Source organism: Hypanus sabinus, chromosome 14, assembly GCF_030144855.1.
Source record: "Hypanus sabinus isolate sHypSab1 chromosome 14, sHypSab1.hap1, whole genome shotgun sequence".
NCBI classification, from domain to species: Eukaryota; Metazoa; Chordata; class Chondrichthyes; order Myliobatiformes; family Dasyatidae; genus Hypanus; species Hypanus sabinus.
Window position 1 is genome coordinate 46103178 of NC_082719.1, and position 20986 is coordinate 46124163.

Here is a 20986-nt window from a genome sequence, read left to right on the forward strand (position 1 = left end):
TACAGACTCGTTACAAATGGTTTCAGAATTAAACTCCAGACACTCCCCCCTGAGCTGAAATAGCGTCACGTTAATCACTACCCTAGTTATTCAACTGCTCTGATCTTTCAAGTATATGTAACTATTTTCATTTTTCTAAGATTTTTGTTGAAAGTTTTAATCACTGTCTTGGATAATGATTGTTTCTAAATGTCTGAGCCAATCAGAAACAACATTCGGACTGTTTCAAGTATTTGACAACTTTGATAGTTCCTGGTAAGTCAGCACACATGACCTGGATAGCAATCAAAGTTTTCACTGTTCTGTGGGAATGGCTTGTTCTGCTCCTCTGCCAACACATTGAGGAGCAGTGAGCCACTGCGTCCCTCACAAGCCATTATCAGGGGGATCACAGTGGGTAAGCACATAAAAATAGTTCTGAAAGCAGCCAGCTTATCACTGACAAATAATCTACCACCTTATTGATGCATCGAAATGTGATGAATATGTAAGTGTAATCTGAAACAAAACTATTCTTGTAAGTTATATACTCATCTAGTATAGTTTTGCTGTCAGACATTTTCTTATTTCTGTTTTTTCTTTCATTTTGCTCTGCTCCCCACTCTTAGAGCCTTCTAATTCTGCCAGTGTTCCGGTTTCAGTTCGGAACTCTTGGCGACGCTCAGAGTTTTTCTCACAGCCAGGTAAAAGTTGTGCTTAGTAATGTCCCCTGTATTGCTTCCCGTACCCGGGAGTGCTTTGAGAAGCACTATTGATCACATGACTCACATTCATCTCCCGCTTTTCTAGATTATCCCTCCTCATTATTTCCTGCATAGTTGCCAATGCACACCAATATGGGAATAAGCAGCCTGTTAAATTTGTTTTTCAGTTTTCTTCTAAAGGTAATGCCAATTTTTAAGAATTAAAGTAACGTTTAATGAATTCTATCACTTGACTAAAATATGTTGGATTGATGACTTCCAAATAGAACTATTTTTTAACTAAGTGCCAGTTCAATCATTAGAAACAGAGTGGAAGTGGGCTAAAACTTTAAGAATATGAACAACTTTATCTAAAATGTATATTAAAAAGGCAAAAGGATAGGGCACAATATCATTACTTTAATTCTTCTCACTTTAACTTATTTTAATTTGACCACTGTAATTTTAGGCACACCTCTAACATAGATTATACCCAGTATGTCATATTCTAAAAATGGTAATTGCATCACTGTTACAGCACGATATCCCATTAGACTTGGACGGAACAAAACACCACTGTAATTCTTGGTATTCAAAGCCTACTGAGAACCTGAGTGCTGACTGAGATCTAATGTAACTTGAATTTCAGAAGCAGCCTGAGTGTCAGTGTTAGCAAAATTCAGACTCCTCTGCACAGGTATGGACAAGGTGGGCAACCCACCATCATAACTGTTTCTTCTGGTTATCTTTACATACATTTTTGTAGCTGTTGGATTTACAACAATTTTATTTGCCTTAATCTACCATGCAAGTCTTAGTGCCCACAGAACATAGTACGTAAAATTGGTAGTTTTGGCAACTATGCAAGTTGAAAACTGGGTTTTCCATATTTTTTTCCTACTAATTTGCCTGTTTCCTATTTCAGGTAGCAAAATAATAAAATAACAGAATCACACAGCATGGTATTAGTGCACAGAAATCTCTACAGTCCAAACCTGCAAACTAAAGTTGCTTAATTCAGCAGCTTCTGGACATCATTTTTGATACTAAATTCCAGCTCCATGACTTCCTCCCTTTACCATCACTATCCGCTTGGTTGTCATAATTGGAAATCACTTTTGTTGGTGGTGGCTCATGTTCAATTAACTGATCGTGATATCCTTTAATTTCAGCCTAGATTTCCACCTGTCTATCAATGATTCCAAGAGTTGATGAGTGAAATACAATTTAGTCTGATATGCAGATTTATTTTCTTTTATTTTCTGAGGCTACGCTGTAGGCTAATTGATAGCCACACCTTCCAACAGTAGAAGCATCATGCTAAATGCAAGTTGTTCTGCTTATGTTAACAATTATAATTCAAAAAAAGCACACATCACTTTTTTTTCCACTATTGGTTGCAAGCTCTAAAATCACACACTACATCTGACATCACTGTGCAAATGTGACAATTTCAAGACTGTCTTCCTGGCTTGAGTCTTTATTCTTATTTGCATTATTCATGCTTGTTGTTCACCAACATATTAGATGCAATGCACTTATTAACTAATTAGAGAACCAATATACATCTTGGCCTGTTGGACTCCTTCATAGACAAGTGGAAACTCCCATGATTGTTATTCCTTTATAATAAGTATTTCTTTATCTTTCAGTGGAAGTGGAAAGCAATGAAAATTCAAATGTAAGTATGTGGTGTTTTATTTTCTGTGTAATATGGAGTTGTCATGAAAGAGAAACAGTTAATAGCGAATTTTTGAAAAGTCAAACAATTTTAATAGGAACATTTTGAAGAATTATATTCTTTAAAAATGATCAGCAATGACAACATTACAAAGATTCAAAGAAAGAATTCCATGGTCCAACAATCTTTTACATGGGGTCTTCAAACAAATTTGAACTATGAACTAGTGGGTATTTATCATTTGTGCAATATTTTCATAAGCCCCTTTTTAGCTCTGAATGTACCACAGACCAGTCTCATCCAACACACCACAGGTAAGTCTCTGAGTGCTTGGAGCAAACCCTTTGGATTTTTTTAAACTATGGGGATGCTACTGGCCCTAGATTGATAACTCTTTTAAAGTTCTTATTAATTACCTGTTTGGAACGAGTACCTCATTATTCTAATGTGCTGTGCATTAAATCCCAGGTGTTGTAGTATCTGTTCATTTAATATTAGATGTTTTCAGTTCTTATATATACTCTGATCCCTGATTTTAGAGATTATTACTTAGGTGGATTTTTTCACATTCTGAATAAAGTGTTTTAATTCTATGAATTCTGTCTTTAAAATTGTGGTATATTTCAACCTCGAAATATACCTTGCACTCCTAAAAATCAGTATCAGTAAGCTATGTGTGCTGATGAGGATGGTTCCATTTAACCTATGGTTATCTTGGGCTAAGGTTTGGAGACCTGAGCCACTCTCACGTTTGGGCCTCATTGACATTTCGAGCTGTTTTCAGTTTGGAAAATGGGCACCTTGTGTGCTGGGACTTTTGATGACCTGACCTGGCAGGAATATGGGATGTAGTCATTTGGAATCATCCTGGAAAATCTTAAATAAAAGGTGAAATTGAATGTGATATAATACACATTCCCTATCTGGTTTTCTATAGTGGGCTACATCTGTCAGATGGTATTTGAATATATATGCTGCCTATAGTTATGGAGAATTGGCCAGACAACAGAAATCAAATGTTTCAACAAACAGCTGTATTTAAGTATTCTGGATGCATTTTAATAACATGGTAATATTAATATCAGTGGTATGATATTTAATACTGTGTGAATCCAACATCATTCTTAAAATTGTAGCCACCATTGGGTGCAATTAAGAAATCTCTATAATAAAGAATTTTTGGGGAAAAGGTTAAATTTCAGTTAAACTCTGTATCAATTGCTACTTCATGCTAAGGTGCTTCATTCAGAAACAATGTATAAATGTCTCTTCTCAAAAAAAAGAGATTATTCTGCAGTGCAACTACATTGCTGAAATTCATAAATCCCAGCTCCTTATCCACCAGACATCAGGCAGAGCAGAAACTGAAATGGTGTGGGTTAAGCATTCTACACAGTTCCTCCACTATATCAGGTTATAGGCCTTATTTGTTTGGACAGTGTTTTATAATTAATTTCAAATTCCACGCTGTTTATTAAAAGTTCAAATGATGCGGAAGGGTATGAGATCCAAATCACAACTGCATTGTCCAGGCAAGTCATTTTTGCAAAGAGAAATGTTATTACAACATCTGTCAAACAAATCATTTGGATTATCATTCCATGTTTCTGAAACTTTCAACACTAGTTTTGTGAAGTAGCATCTGAAGGCACATTAACTCTTCACTATGTACGAGGTGGAAGAGTAGAGATTGACATTGTATCACAATAAAGATAACTGGATAAAGAGAAAGAGTACTGGTGAATGACAACTGTGATTACTATTTTCAAAAATGAAAATGGAATAAATCCAGAAAATTATAGACTTGTAACTAAGAAGATGCACTGAGATGAAACAACAAAACATACAGAGATAGAAAACATTAATCCTAAAAGTGAAGTGAAATTCTTGAGGTGTTTCTGACTAAAGAGTAACAGGTAACATAGACCAAGTTAATGTTGCAAAATGTGTTCATGCAGAATTTGAGATCTTTTAGAAAGTACTAATTGAGAGGTGTGTAATGAAGGTTAGTGGCTGGAAACTCACTGGTTTGTCAAAGCTGAAAATGGGTTTGGGGCCCAGATATGTGCGAGACAGACAGAGACAGAGGAATTGGTGTCTTGCCTGGATTACTACTTCTCAAAGCTTGCTTGAAATGGACATTTGGTTTTGGTAATTGTGTATCAAACTTCCAGACAATACTAAATCAGGATATGTAAGTATTATCGTGACATGCAGTATCCAGTGGAAAAGCAGACCTTTATAAAGGATCTGTATAAAACAAATAAACTTAATTGTGGTTAAGTGTTAGATCATTCATTTTGGTAGGAGAAATCAGAAAGCCATTTGAAGGCAAGTAAATAAATGGCATAGTGGAGAGATTAGGTATCAGAATACAGGTATGTAAATTATTGAAAGTAATAAATAAGGTAATCAGCTTGAACCTATAACTGAGCTCATTTCTTCAAGAGTACAATAGCACAAAAGCAGGAGGGAATGTAAAACTTATATATAACCTTGGCTGGACTACATTTGTAATTCTGTTTTAATGTCTATATGGCAAAAAAAACCATGTTGAAGCACTGGTAGAAGTACTGAATGATTTATGGTATTATTGAGTAAAGGAAACATTAAGCATGCTGTGGCACTTTTCACTAATTCAGTTGGAGACCTAGTTTTTCAGACTAGGTAAGGATCCAAAGGTCTTGATTTCTGGGACTAGATTATATATGTGAATAAGGCTAAAACAGTAGATATAGAATTAAAATAGCCAAAGAAAACATAATTCTAAAGGAATTTTTTTACAGATATAAATGGGGATTAGTGATATAGAAGGTACTGCATGTGGAATGTTTGAAGGTGTTAGCATTTAAACATTGAGATGGATATAGATGTGAGGAGAGAGGAGTGGAAAAGTTCCAAAATAGAAGCAGAATAGGTCATTAAAACAACACACACACACACACACACACACACACACACACACACACACACACACACACACACACACACACACACACACACACACACACACACACACAATGCTGGAGGAACTCAGCAGGCCAGGCAGCATCGATGGAAAAGGGTAAACAGCTGACGTCTCCGGCCAAGAACCTTCATCAAGAAGGTAAATGTTTTTTATGAAGAATCTGTCATTAGATATAGTCTATCCCTGATGTAGTTGTAAGGAGACACCATGCATAGAATAGCTATGTTACCAGAGGTGTAGAAAGAAAAAACTTTGGATGAATCTTATCTTTTTTCTCTTTTCTGCTTCCTGGCTTACCCAGGTGGAGATCATAGCACTTCTTGTATCACTGTCCTTTCCTTTCATACTGTTCAAAGGCAAAAGATGGAGAAAAACATATGCATTATAGGAATTCATACTGTTTTTATCTTATAACCATATAACAATTACAGCATGGAAACAGGCCATCTCGGCCCTTCTAGTCCGTGCCGACGTTTACACTCACCTAGTCCCACTGGCCCGCACTCAGCTACATCCTATTAGTATAATTGTATGAGGAGATAGTTAATCTACAACATTTAGAAATGACAGTGGGTGCATTGGCTAAAATATTTCATATTATCTGCTAATAACCTTCCTGTTTAACAATCTGTTCATTTAAACATTTTTTTAAAGATAAAGACTGAATCCTTAGACTTTTGTTTACCTTTTTCCAAAATCTGTCGTTGTTACTCTTACTAACTGGAACCATCAGCTGAATTGAATTTCTCAAATCATGAATTAACATCAATCTGTCACACTACTCTTTCTTAATGTGGATTGTTAGATCCCAGTTGCATCTTTAAATCTCCCTAAGCATTCTGACTGCTGGTTTTGGGATCCAGAGGAAGAACGCAAGCGACAAGAGAGATGGCAGAAAGAGCAGGAACGCTTGCTCCAGGTACATTAGCGTAACTTGCATTGACCCTCTGCTACAATGTGCATGTTCCAACGCTGCTTGTGATGTACGCTTGCATAGTTGCAGTGCACCCTTAATTAAGGCTCTTTGAACTAATCCTTCATGCTTTCTTTCTCAAAAGGATGGGTCTGATTAGCCAACCAGGAAATTATAATTAAAGGAAAGCAGAGTATCACTGTCCCGCAAAGCATAATGGAGCCATGAAAAGCTGAGGAATAAAAAGCTTTTAGGGTTGCTACAAAGTGGCACAAATGACTGTAATTTATACTATTTCTGAAAATGGAACTGGTAGAAAATTTACTGAATGAAAATTGAAATTTTTAACATAAATGATCCACTCAATCTTCTCCAGTGGGAATATTACCAAATTATAGTTAACTCGGTAACAATCAGTTTTTACCAATATTCAAATTTTGATTCCCTTGAGATTAAGTATCAAACTTTTGACTCTATCAAGAAGTGAAAAGTAGCAAAGGGAATGAGATAAGGAACCTGTAGACCAACTTCAAAACTTTAAAACCGTTCATTCATCATTTTCACTGTCTGCTGATCTGGTCTGTCAGCTAAGTAAGTGTGAACAGCAGATATGGGAGTATCGTGGTACAGCAGGAAGAATGAGCAATATCTCAAAACTGGTCAAAGAACTGCTATAATTCTAATCATGTTTGATCTGTATATATCCATACTTGCACAAACTTGTATACAAATATCCATTGATCATTGTATAAGCTTAATATAAATGAAATTGGCAAGTTATCTCTTAACTGCTCTTTGAATTAACCAGGACCAACATCTAGCTAGATTAAAATAGCAAAAGTACAATGTAAATTTTTAGTGGTTCAAGAAGGTGCGCATTGGCAATTCTGGACAATGTTTCTCACCCTCTACATGCCACCTAGGCTGAACAGAGGAGCACGTTTAGTAATGGACTAAGGTAACTGCGCTGCTCCAGAGAGCGCTAGATGAGGTCATTCTTACCCTCGGACATTAGGCTCTATAATGAATCAACCTATAGCCTGGGAAGTGATGATCCCCTTCCTGTCAGACTGTTTGTGGTAACTTATTTTTTATTCTTTCTACTGCTCTTCTAATGTTTATATCTGTGCCACTGCTCTGACACAATAATTCCCATTGGGATCAATAAATATCTATCTATCGTCACATTCTCACGGCAGATTAGCTGTGAAATCCCTGAGGTTAGTTACTTAAAATTATCATTGTGCTTCATTTGCCGCCTGAATATATAAACCCCACGACAGCCTGAATGACACTCAGTTGCTACTTTGTTAAGTACAGGAGCAGAACCCAGTGTGGTCTTCTGCTGCTGCAGCCTATCTGCTTCAAGGTGTAACATGCTGCACATTCAGAGATGATTTTCTGCACACCAATATTGTAACCTGTGGTTATTAGAGTTACTGTTGCCATCCTGCCAGCGTGAACCAGTCTAGCTATGCTCATCTGACCTCTCTCATGAACAAGGCATATTCACCCACGGAACTGCGGCTCACTGGATTTTTTTCTTTGTTTCACGCACCATTCTCTGTGAGCTCTGTGCATGAAAATCAGAGCGGATTATGAAATACTCAAACCAACAATCATCCCATTGTCAGAGTCACCTAGGTCTTCCCCATCCTGATGTTTTACCTGAACTGAACCACTCGATCATATCTGCATGCTTTTATGCATTGAGTTGCTACCACACAATTGGCTGATTAGATATTTGCATTAATGAGCAGGTGTACAGGTGTACCTATTAAAGTGGCCACTCAGTGTATGCTTTGGAGAGGCGTTGGCTCTGAAGTAGTTAACAGTTGACTCTTTTGGAACAGTAATGAGAATCTATTATCTCAACGTGTAAAAATGGTTTTTAAAAATGCTCAATTTGTAAGTTCTTCTCTGGTGTAGGATCACTGAAAGAAGAACTAAGAGATGAGAAAATAGTGCTTAAAATTTACAAAAATTATGACTGCCTAAAAATGGAGTTTGGACAAATAGAACAAGAGCCTCCTGCTAAGATGATTGACCTGTCACCTTGAAACTGACTGTTGCCAATAGTGCAGTTCCAATCCAGACTCCAACAACAGAATGAGGTATTACGGTGCCCTGGATATACACTCGAATCCAGTCACTCACAAAGGGCAGACTTGTGTTGAACTGTAGGTATGGAACAAATCACAGCACAATGTTAGCTGATGTGATGAATTATTGCAGTTAGGTGGACTGGGAGGTGGACAAGGTAAGCGAAGTTTGCACTTACTGTAAAGAATCCGATCTATGCGTGAAGACAACTATAGACTTGGTTACAGTGCTCACTGACTTAGGATTGCTTATGAATATTCACCAGCCATGGCATCAGGAAAAACAGTTACTCACTGTAGGAGGTCTGAGGCAATTTGGAAGAAGAAACTAATACTGACTTGCTGCATGCAAACTGTGCTAACTTTGCATCCCTCTCTATCGATACAATCACTGCTTTTATCACAGTGAGCTGCGACTTCCATTGGATTCGTGTATATAAAGGATATTAGCATACTTCAAGTCTATCTTTCTCCTACAGTGCTATGAATGGAATAAAACAACAATCAGGCAGTCTCGATCCTTGAATGTGGGATTTTTTGTTTCAGTTAACTCTAGCTGCTCATAGAGATTGAAAGCTGCATTAGATATGGTACAGAGCACAGCATGACACATGTTGATATCCAAGACACTTGTCTGCTGTAAAGTTATGTGAGTTAAACTGCATTATCAAGTGAAGGAGTCTAACAAATATAAAGTCTCCATATTGAATTTGTGACACTGACAGTATTTTCAGTATAAGATTAGCATTCCAAGTGTTAAATATGAGTTTATCTCTTTGTCTTTTCATAGAGATAACCCCCAATAGCAACTGTAGGGAAATTGCGACTGGACAGCTGCATAGATATCAATATTCACCAGGAGAAGATTCAAATAAACTTCACTGCATAATTCCACTCAAGCAATTCTTGGGCAGAATACTAACAGCTATGTATTTAGGACTTCAACTTACCAAATCAATAATCCTGATTGTGGTCACAAAGCTCTATCCATATTGATTTTAAGATATGCATGTGGTTTGATGAGAATGGCACGATCATTACCAGTTGATCTAAATTCTTGATATATGTGTAACTACAAGTGTAAATTTAAATGCATTATGACTAAATGTAAAAAAATAAGATTTTTACATGGGGCTGTTAACATTTGTTGTGATATTTATTGACATTTCATTTACAACTGTGAATGTTGATCTAAAGTACTTTGTAGGCATTCAACTTATTTTAGGCTGGACTATACTTGAGCTTGTAAGTATGTTTTATATGTAATGTAGTTCAAGTTTGGTGGTAGCAATAAAATCTTCTCATTTAAGCTAATGATATTTTAATAAATTTAGCATTGTGTCCAACTGGGATTGCACTGAAGTGCATTATATAGTTACTGGGATGATAATGCACTAATAAGATTTACATTAGTTTAATTTCAAGCAGTAAAGAGAATAGTAATTAATTTTTACCAAAAGAGACAAAAGCATGAGTCTTTAAAAGGGGAGTAATGTTGCTAACCCCTTCCATGCTAGTCTGGTAACATGACACAAGTGTTTCTTTCAATGACAGGAGAGGTACAGAAGGGAGCATGAAAAACTACGTCAGGAATGGGAAAAGGCACAAAAGGAGGTCGAGGAGGAAGAACGCAGATATCATGAAGAAGTAAGAGAAAATCAGATTACTGAAATACAGTCGACAAATTCTGCTGTTTATATGATCAATGACCTGTACTTCCGCAGAGGGCAATTGTTGCAACACAAAGCAAGAGGTTCAAACGTTTTGTGGTTGGGACAGGTTGAACTCATTGATGGCATGTGAGTGGGTAGTATCATCAGGAAATTATCCTACTGATATAATTATCATCAGGAAATTATCCTACTGATATAATTATCATCAGGAAATTACACTACTGATATAATTATCATCAGGAAAACTATCCTACTGATATAATTATCACCAGGAAAACCATTTTGCTGGTATAGTTATCATCAGGAAACTATCCTGCTGGTGTAATTATCATCAAGAAAACCTTCCTGCTGGTATATTTATCATGAGGAAGCTATCCTACTGATATAATTATGATTGGGAAAACTATCCTACTGGTGTAATTATCATCAGGAATCTATCCTGCTGGTGTAATTATCATCAGGAGACTATCCTGCTGGTGTAATTATCATCAGGAGATGATCCTGCTGGTGTAATTATCATCAGGAGACTATCCTGCTGGTGTAATTATCATCAGGAGATGATCCTGCTGGTGTAATTATCATCAGGAAACTATCCTGCTGGTGTAATTATCATCAGGAAACTATCCTGCTGGTGTAATTATCATCAGGAAACTATCCTGCTGGTGTAATTATCATCAGGAGACTATACTACTGGTGTAATTATCATCAGGAAACTATCCTGCTGGTGTAATTATCATCAGGAGACTATCCTGCTGGTAGAGAAAGAACATGGAGTACAACATCAAGATGCCTGTTCTCCATAATTCTACAGTGGCCTCTTTAGGAACATGAGTTCAAGAGGATCTACATCATAGGTACTTTGAAGGTGAGCAAATAATCCTGACATTTAAAATCAGGACATGACAACTGACTTTTTATGAAAGTGGTGTAAAATAGCTGGTGCTTGCAAATAAATCCCCAGTATCAATAATACCTTCACAGGAAAAGTAAAAATAGGCTTCCTTGCATTGTTTCCGGGATCCAGTTGATAGACTAAAGAAATAAAAATCCCAGTACTGTTTTGTCTGTAATGTAATGGAAAGTTTATTTACCAATGTAATACAGCTACAAACTGAATCTTAGAGTTCATTACAGAATGTACTTCTCTAATTATTATTTTAAAAGAAAACCTTTGCATTTATTGTCTGAACTGAAAACCATTTTGAGTTGCTGAGAGAATATTAAGTTCTTTAGCTAGAAGTATGAGCAACTCTGCTTCACTCATCTCCAATTGTGTTCAGGAGCGTAAAATTATTCAAGAAACAGTAACTCCACTGACTCCACAATCACTGCCTATCCACCTTCCCTCTGAGTGGCTCTCCATCTCAAAAACAGAGGAAATTAGGAATTCTAATTCCACGGAAGTCACAGATGAGGGGATCAAGCAGAGTGACCCACAGAAGCAAAATGTAAGTCTGTAAGAATATTTAAATTATGTACATATAATTCTAAATGTCATTGCAATGCTTCTGTCAGCAGGAAAGATTCCCTATCCATTGGGGGTCACCTAACTACATGATTTGGAATATATGCAAATTATTTGTTTACATTGGGTAATATTTGGTCTTAATCTTAAAGACAAGTTATGAAAACTTTCAACTTGTATTTTAAAACTTTTAACTGCAGGGGCAGGGGGGATGATTTGTTTTACATCATATAGTGTTTTCCAGGACACAGCAGTTCCAAAATACAACCCCTGCCTGAAAAGTGACCTAGATACACTCCAATTTGCCTACCGGAGCCACGGGGTCACAGCAGATGCCATCTCATTGGCTCTTCACTCAACCCTGGAACATCTGGACAGTAAACAAGTGTACATCAGGATGCACTACAGCTCAGAACTGTCATTCCCTCAGAAGCTCCATGACCTTGTCCTCAATACCTCCTTGTGCATTTAGATGCTGAATTTTCTCATTTGCAGACCCCAGTCAGTTTGACAAGATCTCCTCCACAATCTCCATCAGCACAGGTGCACCACAAGGCTGTGTGCTTAGCCCCCTGCTCCACTCGCTTTACCCTTATGCCTACGTGGCAAAGCACAGCTCCAGTGACCCATTCAAGTCTCTGATAACATGATAGTTGTGGGTTGAATCAAAGGTGGTGACATATCAGCATATAGGCGGGGGACTGAAAATCTGGCTGAGACGTGTCATAACAACAACCTCTTGCTCAATGTCAGCAAGACCGAGGAGCTGATTACTGACTTCAGAAGAAGGAAATCACAGGTCCATGAGCCAGTCATCATCAGAGGAACAGAGGTGGAGTGGGTTAGCAACTTTAAATTATTAGATGTTCTTATTTTGGAAGACCTGTCCTGGGCCCAGCACATAAGTGCAATTGTGAAGAAAGCACAGCAAGGCCTCTACTTTAAGAGCTTGCAAAGATTTGGCATGACATTAAAGCTTTGACAAACTTCCATAACTCTGCAGAGTAGCGTATATTGACTGGCTGCATCACAGCCTGGTATGGAAACACCAATGCCCTTGAAAGGAAAATCCTACAAAAAGTAGTGGATACAGTCCATTCTCTCATGGGTAAAGCACTCCCCATCATTGAGCACACCTACATATCTCAGGAAAGCAGCATTCATCATTAGGGACCCCCACCAACAAGGACATGCAGTTGCCATCAGGAATAATGTACAACAGCCTCAAGACTCACACCACCAGGTTCAGGAACAGTTATTACCCCTCAGCCATCAGGTTCTGGAACCAGAAGGGATAACTTCACTCAACTTCACTTGCTCCATCATTGAAATGTTCCCACAACCAATGGACTCGCTTTCAAGGACTCTTCATCTCATGTTCTCAATATTTACAATCATAGAGTCATAGAAAAGTACAGCACAGAAACAGGCCCTTCAGCCCATCTATTCTGTGCTGAGAAATTTAAGCTGCCTACTCCCATCAACCTGCACCCAGACCATAACTCATCACAGCCCTACCATTTTATTATTTATTTATTTATTTATTATAATTATTTCTTCTTTTTGTATTTGCACAGCTTGTTGTCTTCTGCACTCTGGTTGAATGCAGTCTTTCAATGACTCTGTTATGATTATTATTTGATAGATTTATTGAATATGTCCACAAGAACGTGAATCTCAGGGTTGTATACGGTGACATATATGTACTTTGGTAATAAAATTTACTTTGAACTTTGCATTTTAGTCTGCCACATTGCCAATTGAGATTGTGCATCAGCAGCACATTTTAAATGTATGCATCAACTTGCTAAAGTGCAAACTCTGGAAATCATCCGGCTCTATTTATCATGTCAATGAGAGAAAATATACCCTGAGGAGAAGCAATTGTGATATGACTGATGATGTATGATTTTGTCATCGTGTAGTGGATCCTGTTCCATGTTTGCTGTTTTAATCAGTTATAATGAAAGCTAAAATGGCCACAAGGATCTGCTTAGTCACCAGAAAGCCCACTAATATATGCAAATATGATTTCTCTCAGAATTGCAGTAACTGACTGGTGGATGGTTGGGTCTTTTAACAGAGCTTCAATGCAGACTTCAGTAGTTCATCACAAACCACTCAGGTGATGTGTTTGCAGAGCGTTTGAGTGTGCAGTTTTATTCAGTTAGGATTCTGATGAAGGCAGAAGGAAGTTCTGATGGATTAATTTGTCTGTTCTTCCACTGTAGTATTTTCTGCTTCATGGTTCGGTTTATTTTTTTGGTTTTTTAGTAAGGGTGAGAGTTTAAATCTTCCAGTGGTGCCAAATGGTCGTTTCTTCAGAAAGTATCAAAAGGTGTATAAGATGATGAGAGGCATTGATCGAGTGGATAGTCAGAGGCTTTTTCTGACTAGCACGAGAGGGCACAGTTTTAAGGTGCTTAGAAGTAGGTACAGAGAAGATGTCAGGGGTAAGTTTTTTTACTCAGAGAGTGGTGAGTGCTTGGGCTGCCAGTGACAGTGGCGGAGGTGGATACGATAGGGTCTTTTAAGAGACTCCTGGACAGGTACATGGAGCTCAGAAAAATAGAGGGCTATGGGTAACCCTAGGAAATTTCTAAGGTAAGAACATGTTTGGCACAGCTTTGTGAGCCAAAGAGCCTGTATTGTGCTGTAGGTTTTCTATGTATCTACATGTCCCTGCTATTTGACCGAATTAAGGCCTGGTATAGGCCTTTGAGCAGAAAATCCTATAAAAGGTAGTGAATTCAGCCCAGTACATCTTGGATAAAACCCTCCCAACCAGTGAGCACATCTACATGAAACATTGCGAGAAAAACAGCATCCATCATCAAAGATCCTCACCACCCAGGCCATGCTCCTCTCACTGTCGGCGTCGGGTAGAAGGTATAGGTTTGCAGTTACTGTTCTGCAGTACGTCCATAGAAAAGGAATCTCAGGGTTATATGTGGTGACATGACTGTACTCTGACAATAAATTTTACTTTGAACTTTGGAACTTTGATGTGGTGTCGTGCTGTGTAGAAACATAAGCTATCAAAAATAAATGTTAAAATGTATCTCAATTTGTCTTCAATGGACAGATGGTGGAAATTGACAGTTGTCAAAAAGGAGAAGAGGGAGGAATACTGGCTAGAGAACACCAAAGCCATAAGGAAACAACACAGAGATCAACACAGGAGCAAGAAGAAGTACAGAGCTCAAAGAATGGGAATGGATATGAGGAAAATTGTGATAAACCTGGGACAAATAAATTAGAGAAATTGCACTGGCAGGACATGAAACAACAGGAATCTAAAGAAATAGGGTATGTATGAATGAAATAATAAGTTCATAACCTTTAATATCTGTGGATCTGAACAGTAATTATAGAATAATTTATTTCCTGTTAATGCTAATAGAGACATATTAAGTTTCATAACATTTAATAATTTTCATATCTTTAATCATTGGTGTGCTACATACTAGTAGGTTAAATGCTTACTTTTTAGTCATTTCCTTCTTTGACATCTCAAGAGTCTTTGGACACAATCCAAAATAAAATGTTAAGGAATACTGCCAGAAGACCAGTCAGCAATGGTAAACATGCATTAATCTATCAGTTAGCAAAGAGCAGAAACATTCAGTAGTGTTTCCAACTGAAAGGATCTTGCAAATTCAAGTATTTTCTTTTGGCAAAGAGCCTGAAGTAAAAGGAGTAAATCAGAAGCTGGGGATGGTATATTAGTGGAGATTAAAGTTCAGGGTACAGTGGGCGGCCTGGCTGCATGGTGGAAAGGAATGTTCATTGGTGTCGAGACCAGTCAATGGATAAAAGGGCTAGGAATGAAGATACTAGAGATTGGTGAGGGGTCAGTGGTTGAAGTTGGTAATCAGAGAGTGAGATTGGCAAAAGGTGGGTGGTGTTCCCAGATAGGGAGGTTAGTGACGCTGAAGAACTTGGGTTGGGACAGCACAACAGTAGCAAGGTGTTTGCTGTGTCACTTCTATAGACAGTTTTAGGTTGGGAGGGAGAGAAGCAACATCACACGTTTGGTACAATGATCAGAGGGCACTTTTCTACAACACTTTCTTTCTGCCAAATAATTGAGACTTAACGGGTCTTTTAGAGGCTTACACTTTACCGGTATGATCAGGTTCTCTTCTGGACAAAACTCAGATGTGCTTATATTGATTTTGTAGCTATTATTGTTATTGTTTGTTGGCCTAGTTCTCAAAATTTCCTATATAAAATACTGAATTATGCCAGTTGCATCTGTTAGTGAATTGACAGTGGTTAGAACATGTGTATCTAGTATGTATACAGCCTATTGTAAAATATTTGTCCCATACTGTACATTAGTATGGTTTCACTGTTCATATTCCAAACAAGAATGAATTCCATACTCCCAGCAGCTTTCTACTCTGGGTAAACAATCTGTGATTTAACCTGTGGTAGAATATAATCTCTGAGACCATAGGTACATAGGATTTAAAGTATTTTTAAATCTAACAAATTAATGCCCTTTAAACAGAAAATAGCACAGCAAAGGGATTTTATGCTAATCTTTGTTCGGCAGCAGGAAATTAAACCCTGATGAAACTATACAAGCATGTTGAGCCAATATGTCTGGATTGGTTTTCATGATATAATTCTTTCTGATTTTTATGTGCCCATTTATATTCATGCATGTATATGCACATAAAAGTGCAACTAATATTTACTATTTAATTTTTGTCAGTTCAACTTTTCATCTTCATTGTGGTGTATGGTGGATGGACATGTGGACAGACTAATTAGCAGAAAGAACTATGCAGCACAATGACAGTATTATTTGGAGATATCTGAAAGGATATGGTTTGATGGAACTACTGGTAGTTTAAATCTCAAAGCTTTCTTTATCAACTGTATATAAAATTTAAAATTCTCATCTTGAGGCGTGCTAATGGTTAGTAATCTTGGTTCACAATATTAAATGCATTTTAAAAATCCATTTGTGTCAAGGGAATTGATATTTTCTATGAGAAAGGAAAGAGGATCCTGCTTTTCATCAGTGTATTTTGTCTTGGGAGTTGTATGTTGCAAGAATGCTGGATATTTTTGAAAGTATACTTTGGAACTGACCTATTAAGTATTTTCATTATTTCAAAGGTCTTAGTTAAAAATTAGAGGTATAAGATTGATGCATTAAACACATGACATGGTATTGTATTTGAATACCAAAATTTGGTTCTGATCGGTCGTAAACAGTTATGCTCAGAGTCTCTCATGCTCTGCTTAAGCTTGCCACCAGGAGGAATGAAAGAGCAACATGGATTTATTTCCCATCTCTTTCAGGCCAAGAATCATACCATTTACTTCCTCTTTTCAAAACAAGGTTGAAAATTTTGCTCTTTGAAAACTGGCAAGGATAAAACCTTCTCCTGGTTACATTCCATTGATGCTGCATCTTACTCAATGGCCTAAAGCTACGGAAAAAAACTTACGGTGTTGTAATATAAAATAACATTCATTGAGTTTTGACTTTTTTACCAATAGGATGAACTTCCAGTCTGAACCACATGTCTTCCAAACAGATGAAGAAAATGCCAGTGAGAGACAGATTCAGGCACACAGTCAAACACACCTCACTGATCATCAGCAAGTGTCAGCTCAAGGTATGATGTCTACCTCCATGTTTTTCCAATCGTTACTTAAAGGCCCCACATCTTTAGACTCCAAGGATGCGATCACTTATCTTCTTCACTCACCTGCTTTCCTTCAGCTCTTTAAGCCCAACCGTTTCCTGATCTCACCAGCCCTGTGGTGCTTTAAAAAAACTACCTCACTGAACAAGATATAATGAAGAGAACTTTGTAAGGACAGCAAGGGTGAAATGTAACCCTGATTCGGATAATTTCCTAATCGTTACTTACTGTTTACAGGCAACTTAAGCATACACTGACAGTAAAGCATAATGTGTTGAAGCAGCGTATGATTTTCCACATTTTCACGACATACCACGGTGAAGCTTGAACTGCCAATCTTCTGATTTAGTTGCTTGGCCCTCTGAATTCCAGTATATCCATGATACCACCACATTTCAGATTTTGTCAATGCCGAGGTACTGCAAAGGGTTCCTTAGTCCTGAGAGTCATTGTCTAAGTGAAACTGCTCAGCTTATGAATGCAGGAATATAATGTAATTTTGTTTCATTTAATCAAAATTAATTATTTTTCTTTCTTCAGATTAGGAATGTTAACAGCCGACTAATTCAAGCATCCCTCGCTTCACATAATAAAACCTGCATTTTGTGTTCATGTCAGCTGCAGGCTCCCCAGTTTTTTCAGACAGACCACAGAACGCACAAGAACTTCCGCTGTTTCTTGACCTTCAAAGGAACAAGCTACCTGACGGTCAAAGTGAAATGAAGGCTGGGTCTCTGGATAGAAGCTGGGCACATCAGTCAAATATAGTGGACAGAAAAAACCGGTTAGTCATCCAATAGATGTACTTGTAGTAATTTCTTTTCCTGATTTGTATTTTATGTTGGAGCAGGTATAGTTGTATCAGAATTAGATTTAATATCACTGACGTATGTTGTGAAATATGTTTGTTTTGCAGCTGCAGTACATTGCAAAACATAGCAATAAAATCTATAACATGCAATAAAAAGTACATATAAATTGAATAAGTAGTGGAAAAAGAGAGGGAAAAAGTACTGTGGAAGTGTCCATGGGTTCATTGTCCATTCAGAAGTCTGATGGTGGTGGGAAAGAAGCTGTTCTTGAAAAATTGAATCTGTGTCTTCAGGCCCCTGTACCACCTCCTTGATGGTAGCAATGAGAAAAGGGCATGTCCTGGTCTTAAATGATGGATGCCACCTTCTTGAAGCATTATCTTTTGAAGGTTTCCCGGATGCTGGAGAGGCCAGTGCCCACGATAGAGCTTACAACTTTCTGCAGCTTTTCCTGATCCTGTGCAGTGGCCCCTCCATACAGGCTGGCGATGCATCCAGTTTGAATGCTCACCAAGGTACATATGTAGAAATTTGTGAGCGTCTTTGGTGACAGACCAAATCTCCTCATATTCCTAATGAAATACAGCTGCTGTCATACCTTTTTTGTAATTGCATCAATGCTTTGGGCCCAGGATAGATCCTCAGAGATGGTGTCACCCAGGAACTTGAAGTTTCTCACTTCTTTTTCTCTTCTGATGAGGACTGGAGTGCGTTCCCTCATCTTATCCTTACTGAAGTCCGCAATCAATTCTTTGGTCTTACTGGCATTGATTGCAAGGTTGTTGCTGCGACTAGTTGATATATCTCACTCCTGTATGCCTTCTTATCACCATCTGAAGTTCTGTCAACAACAGCTATGTCATCAGCAAATGTATAGATAGCATTTGAGCTGTCCCTAGCCATATAGTCATGCGTGTAGAGAGAGTAGAGCAGTGGGCTAAGCACACACCCCTGAGGAGCACCAGTGCTGACTAATAGCAAGGTAGAGATGTTATCACTGATCCACACAGTCAAGGATCCAGTTGCAAAGGGAGGAACAGTGGCCCAGGTTTTGGAGCTTTTTGGTCAAACCTGTAGGAATTAATGTATTAAACACTGAGCTGTTTTCAATAAGCAGCAGCCTTATATAAGGTGATCCAAGGCCACATGAAAGGCAAGTCAGATCATATCCACTGTAGGTCTATTGTGGTGATAGGCAAATTGCAGTGAGTCCAGGTCCTTGTGCTGAGACAGGAGCTGATTCTAACCATAACTAACCTCTCAAAGTGCTCCATCACTGTATATGTGAGTGCTACTGAATGATGGTCATTTTTGTTGGGTACTGATATGATTGTTGCCCAAGGCTAGCAGAGCAAAATCAAGAAGCCCATCCAACTTGTGTACCTTATATTCCCAGTCTTCACACAGTGAAGGGCAGGAATGCTGGCAGCTATTGTGTGCTGGGTGTGTTCATCTAGCTTAGCCTAACAGCTCGACCACTTTCCATTGTGTGACCACATATGTACGTTAAGAGTCACCAGTTATGGTTCAGATTTGTTTTTCGGTCAATCTATCAATGGTCCTTGTTTGACACTGACTAGCCTGACACCATCTGTGGGTGAGAAGAGAGCTCTGTTACTTACAGTATATCCTAACCTAAACTGCTGATAAGAAAAGGTACCCTTCAAACTCCTTAATGGATCTTTGGTACCATTTACATTGTAATAAATTGCATTGCTTATGTGACATACTGCAGTCAGATTAGACATGCAAGCAATCATTAGATGTTGAAATACAGTATAGTTTTTTAAGAGTGATATTCTCATCATCTTTTAATATTTGCTTTGCTAGATCTGGCTCTCATGAAGATTTACAATCAAGCCAATCATTTCCTCAGCCACACTCATCTCCTCAACTCCAGTCTCCTAGCAGGTAGGCACCATACAATAGACAGTGGCCTCTGTTTGATGGTAGTGTGTCTCTGCAATGCAATTATGAAGTCTAGGATGCATACATGTACCTAAATTATTATAATACTACAGCTTGATTAAACTTACATTATGTTGAGGTGCACATTCTTACCTTGTGAGTATTGCTCTAGCAAAGCGTCAGCAACAAAACATTCCACTGACTGAATATGCCTTGATCTTTGTACATTTGTCTTTGCTGTAGATCAGTCAGTGGGAAGAAGTTGTGCTCGACCTGTGGGCTTCCCCTGGGAAAAGGTGCAGCCATGATCATTGAAACACTCAGTCTTTATTTTCACATTCAGTGTTTCACGGTAAGCCAGCTGCTTCTCCTATGCCGAGAAACTTTCTTAAGAGTCATTTGACCAGCAGTCTGTTTTGATGGTCGTTGAATGTGTTCATTCATGGAATCTAACATAGTGCATCAGGGAATCTAAGATAGTGGAAACTAACAGTTATATTCCTTCTGCATAGCCTCCTTCCACATTTCCAGCAAGGTAAACTAAAAGTAACTTGACTTGTTACAAGTCGGAATCGATGCTATTCAGTTAATTTTTGTAAGTGTGAGGGTTAGTATCTAAATCAGTAGAGAAGGCAACACAGGAAATGACCAGCTTTTCTTTACTCCATGGTATTTATTAATTTAGTGGCAATTATTTTGGTTGAAAGTGAAATGTTTTCAACTCCCTTATATTCTGCTGGCACTGGTAATTTTTACTGTATTTTTGAAGTCATCACCTTGGAGATCTCAGACAGTCCTGCTGCCAGAAACCCAGCAAAAAAGTTATTACAGTTGTATAGCAAACTGGATTTACCATTTACACCTGTTCAAGCTCCCATTAAAATAACACCTCTCAGTTAAGACATTATAACTTTAATAAACATAGGAAGATCTGTAGTGTGTGAAAATGATCAAAGTATAGAATTATTCAAAACAGATTAATAAGTATTGGTGGATGTTGTAAGACAAGGTAGTGTTGGAGCAGTTTCAGGTAAGAGTGGGATTCAATGGTAAAAGATGTCCAAGGTAGACCTTTCCACCTCTAAATTCTCAAAAGTAGCATCTAGTGTCTG

General features: G+C 38.0%; 1 protein-coding gene across 9 annotated transcripts in view; it reads left to right on the forward strand.

The window, feature by feature from the left end:
• LOC132404711 (LIM and calponin homology domains-containing protein 1-like) overlaps positions 1 to 20986 on the forward strand; it is a 365397-nt gene that overhangs the window by 332906 nt on the left and 11505 nt on the right. For 4 of the 9 annotated variants that reach the window (XM_059989090.1, XM_059989091.1, XM_059989099.1 and 1 more), the window contains 10 exons: positions 609 to 683; positions 2336 to 2364; positions 6138 to 6251; positions 9902 to 9994; positions 11301 to 11468; positions 14571 to 14794; positions 17006 to 17124; positions 17773 to 17938; positions 19797 to 19877; positions 20118 to 20226. In XM_059989090.1, coding sequence (XP_059845073.1) covers positions 609 to 683; positions 2336 to 2364; positions 6138 to 6251; positions 9902 to 9994; positions 11301 to 11468; positions 14571 to 14794; positions 17006 to 17124; positions 17773 to 17938; positions 19797 to 19877; positions 20118 to 20226 — 1178 coding nt within the window. The remainder of the gene's footprint in view (positions 1 to 608; positions 684 to 2335; positions 2365 to 6137; positions 6252 to 9901; positions 9995 to 11300; positions 11469 to 14570; positions 14795 to 17005; positions 17125 to 17772; positions 17939 to 19796; positions 19878 to 20117; positions 20227 to 20986) is intronic. The other 5 variants (XM_059989092.1, XM_059989096.1, XM_059989094.1 and 2 more) reach the window with 5 other exon arrangements.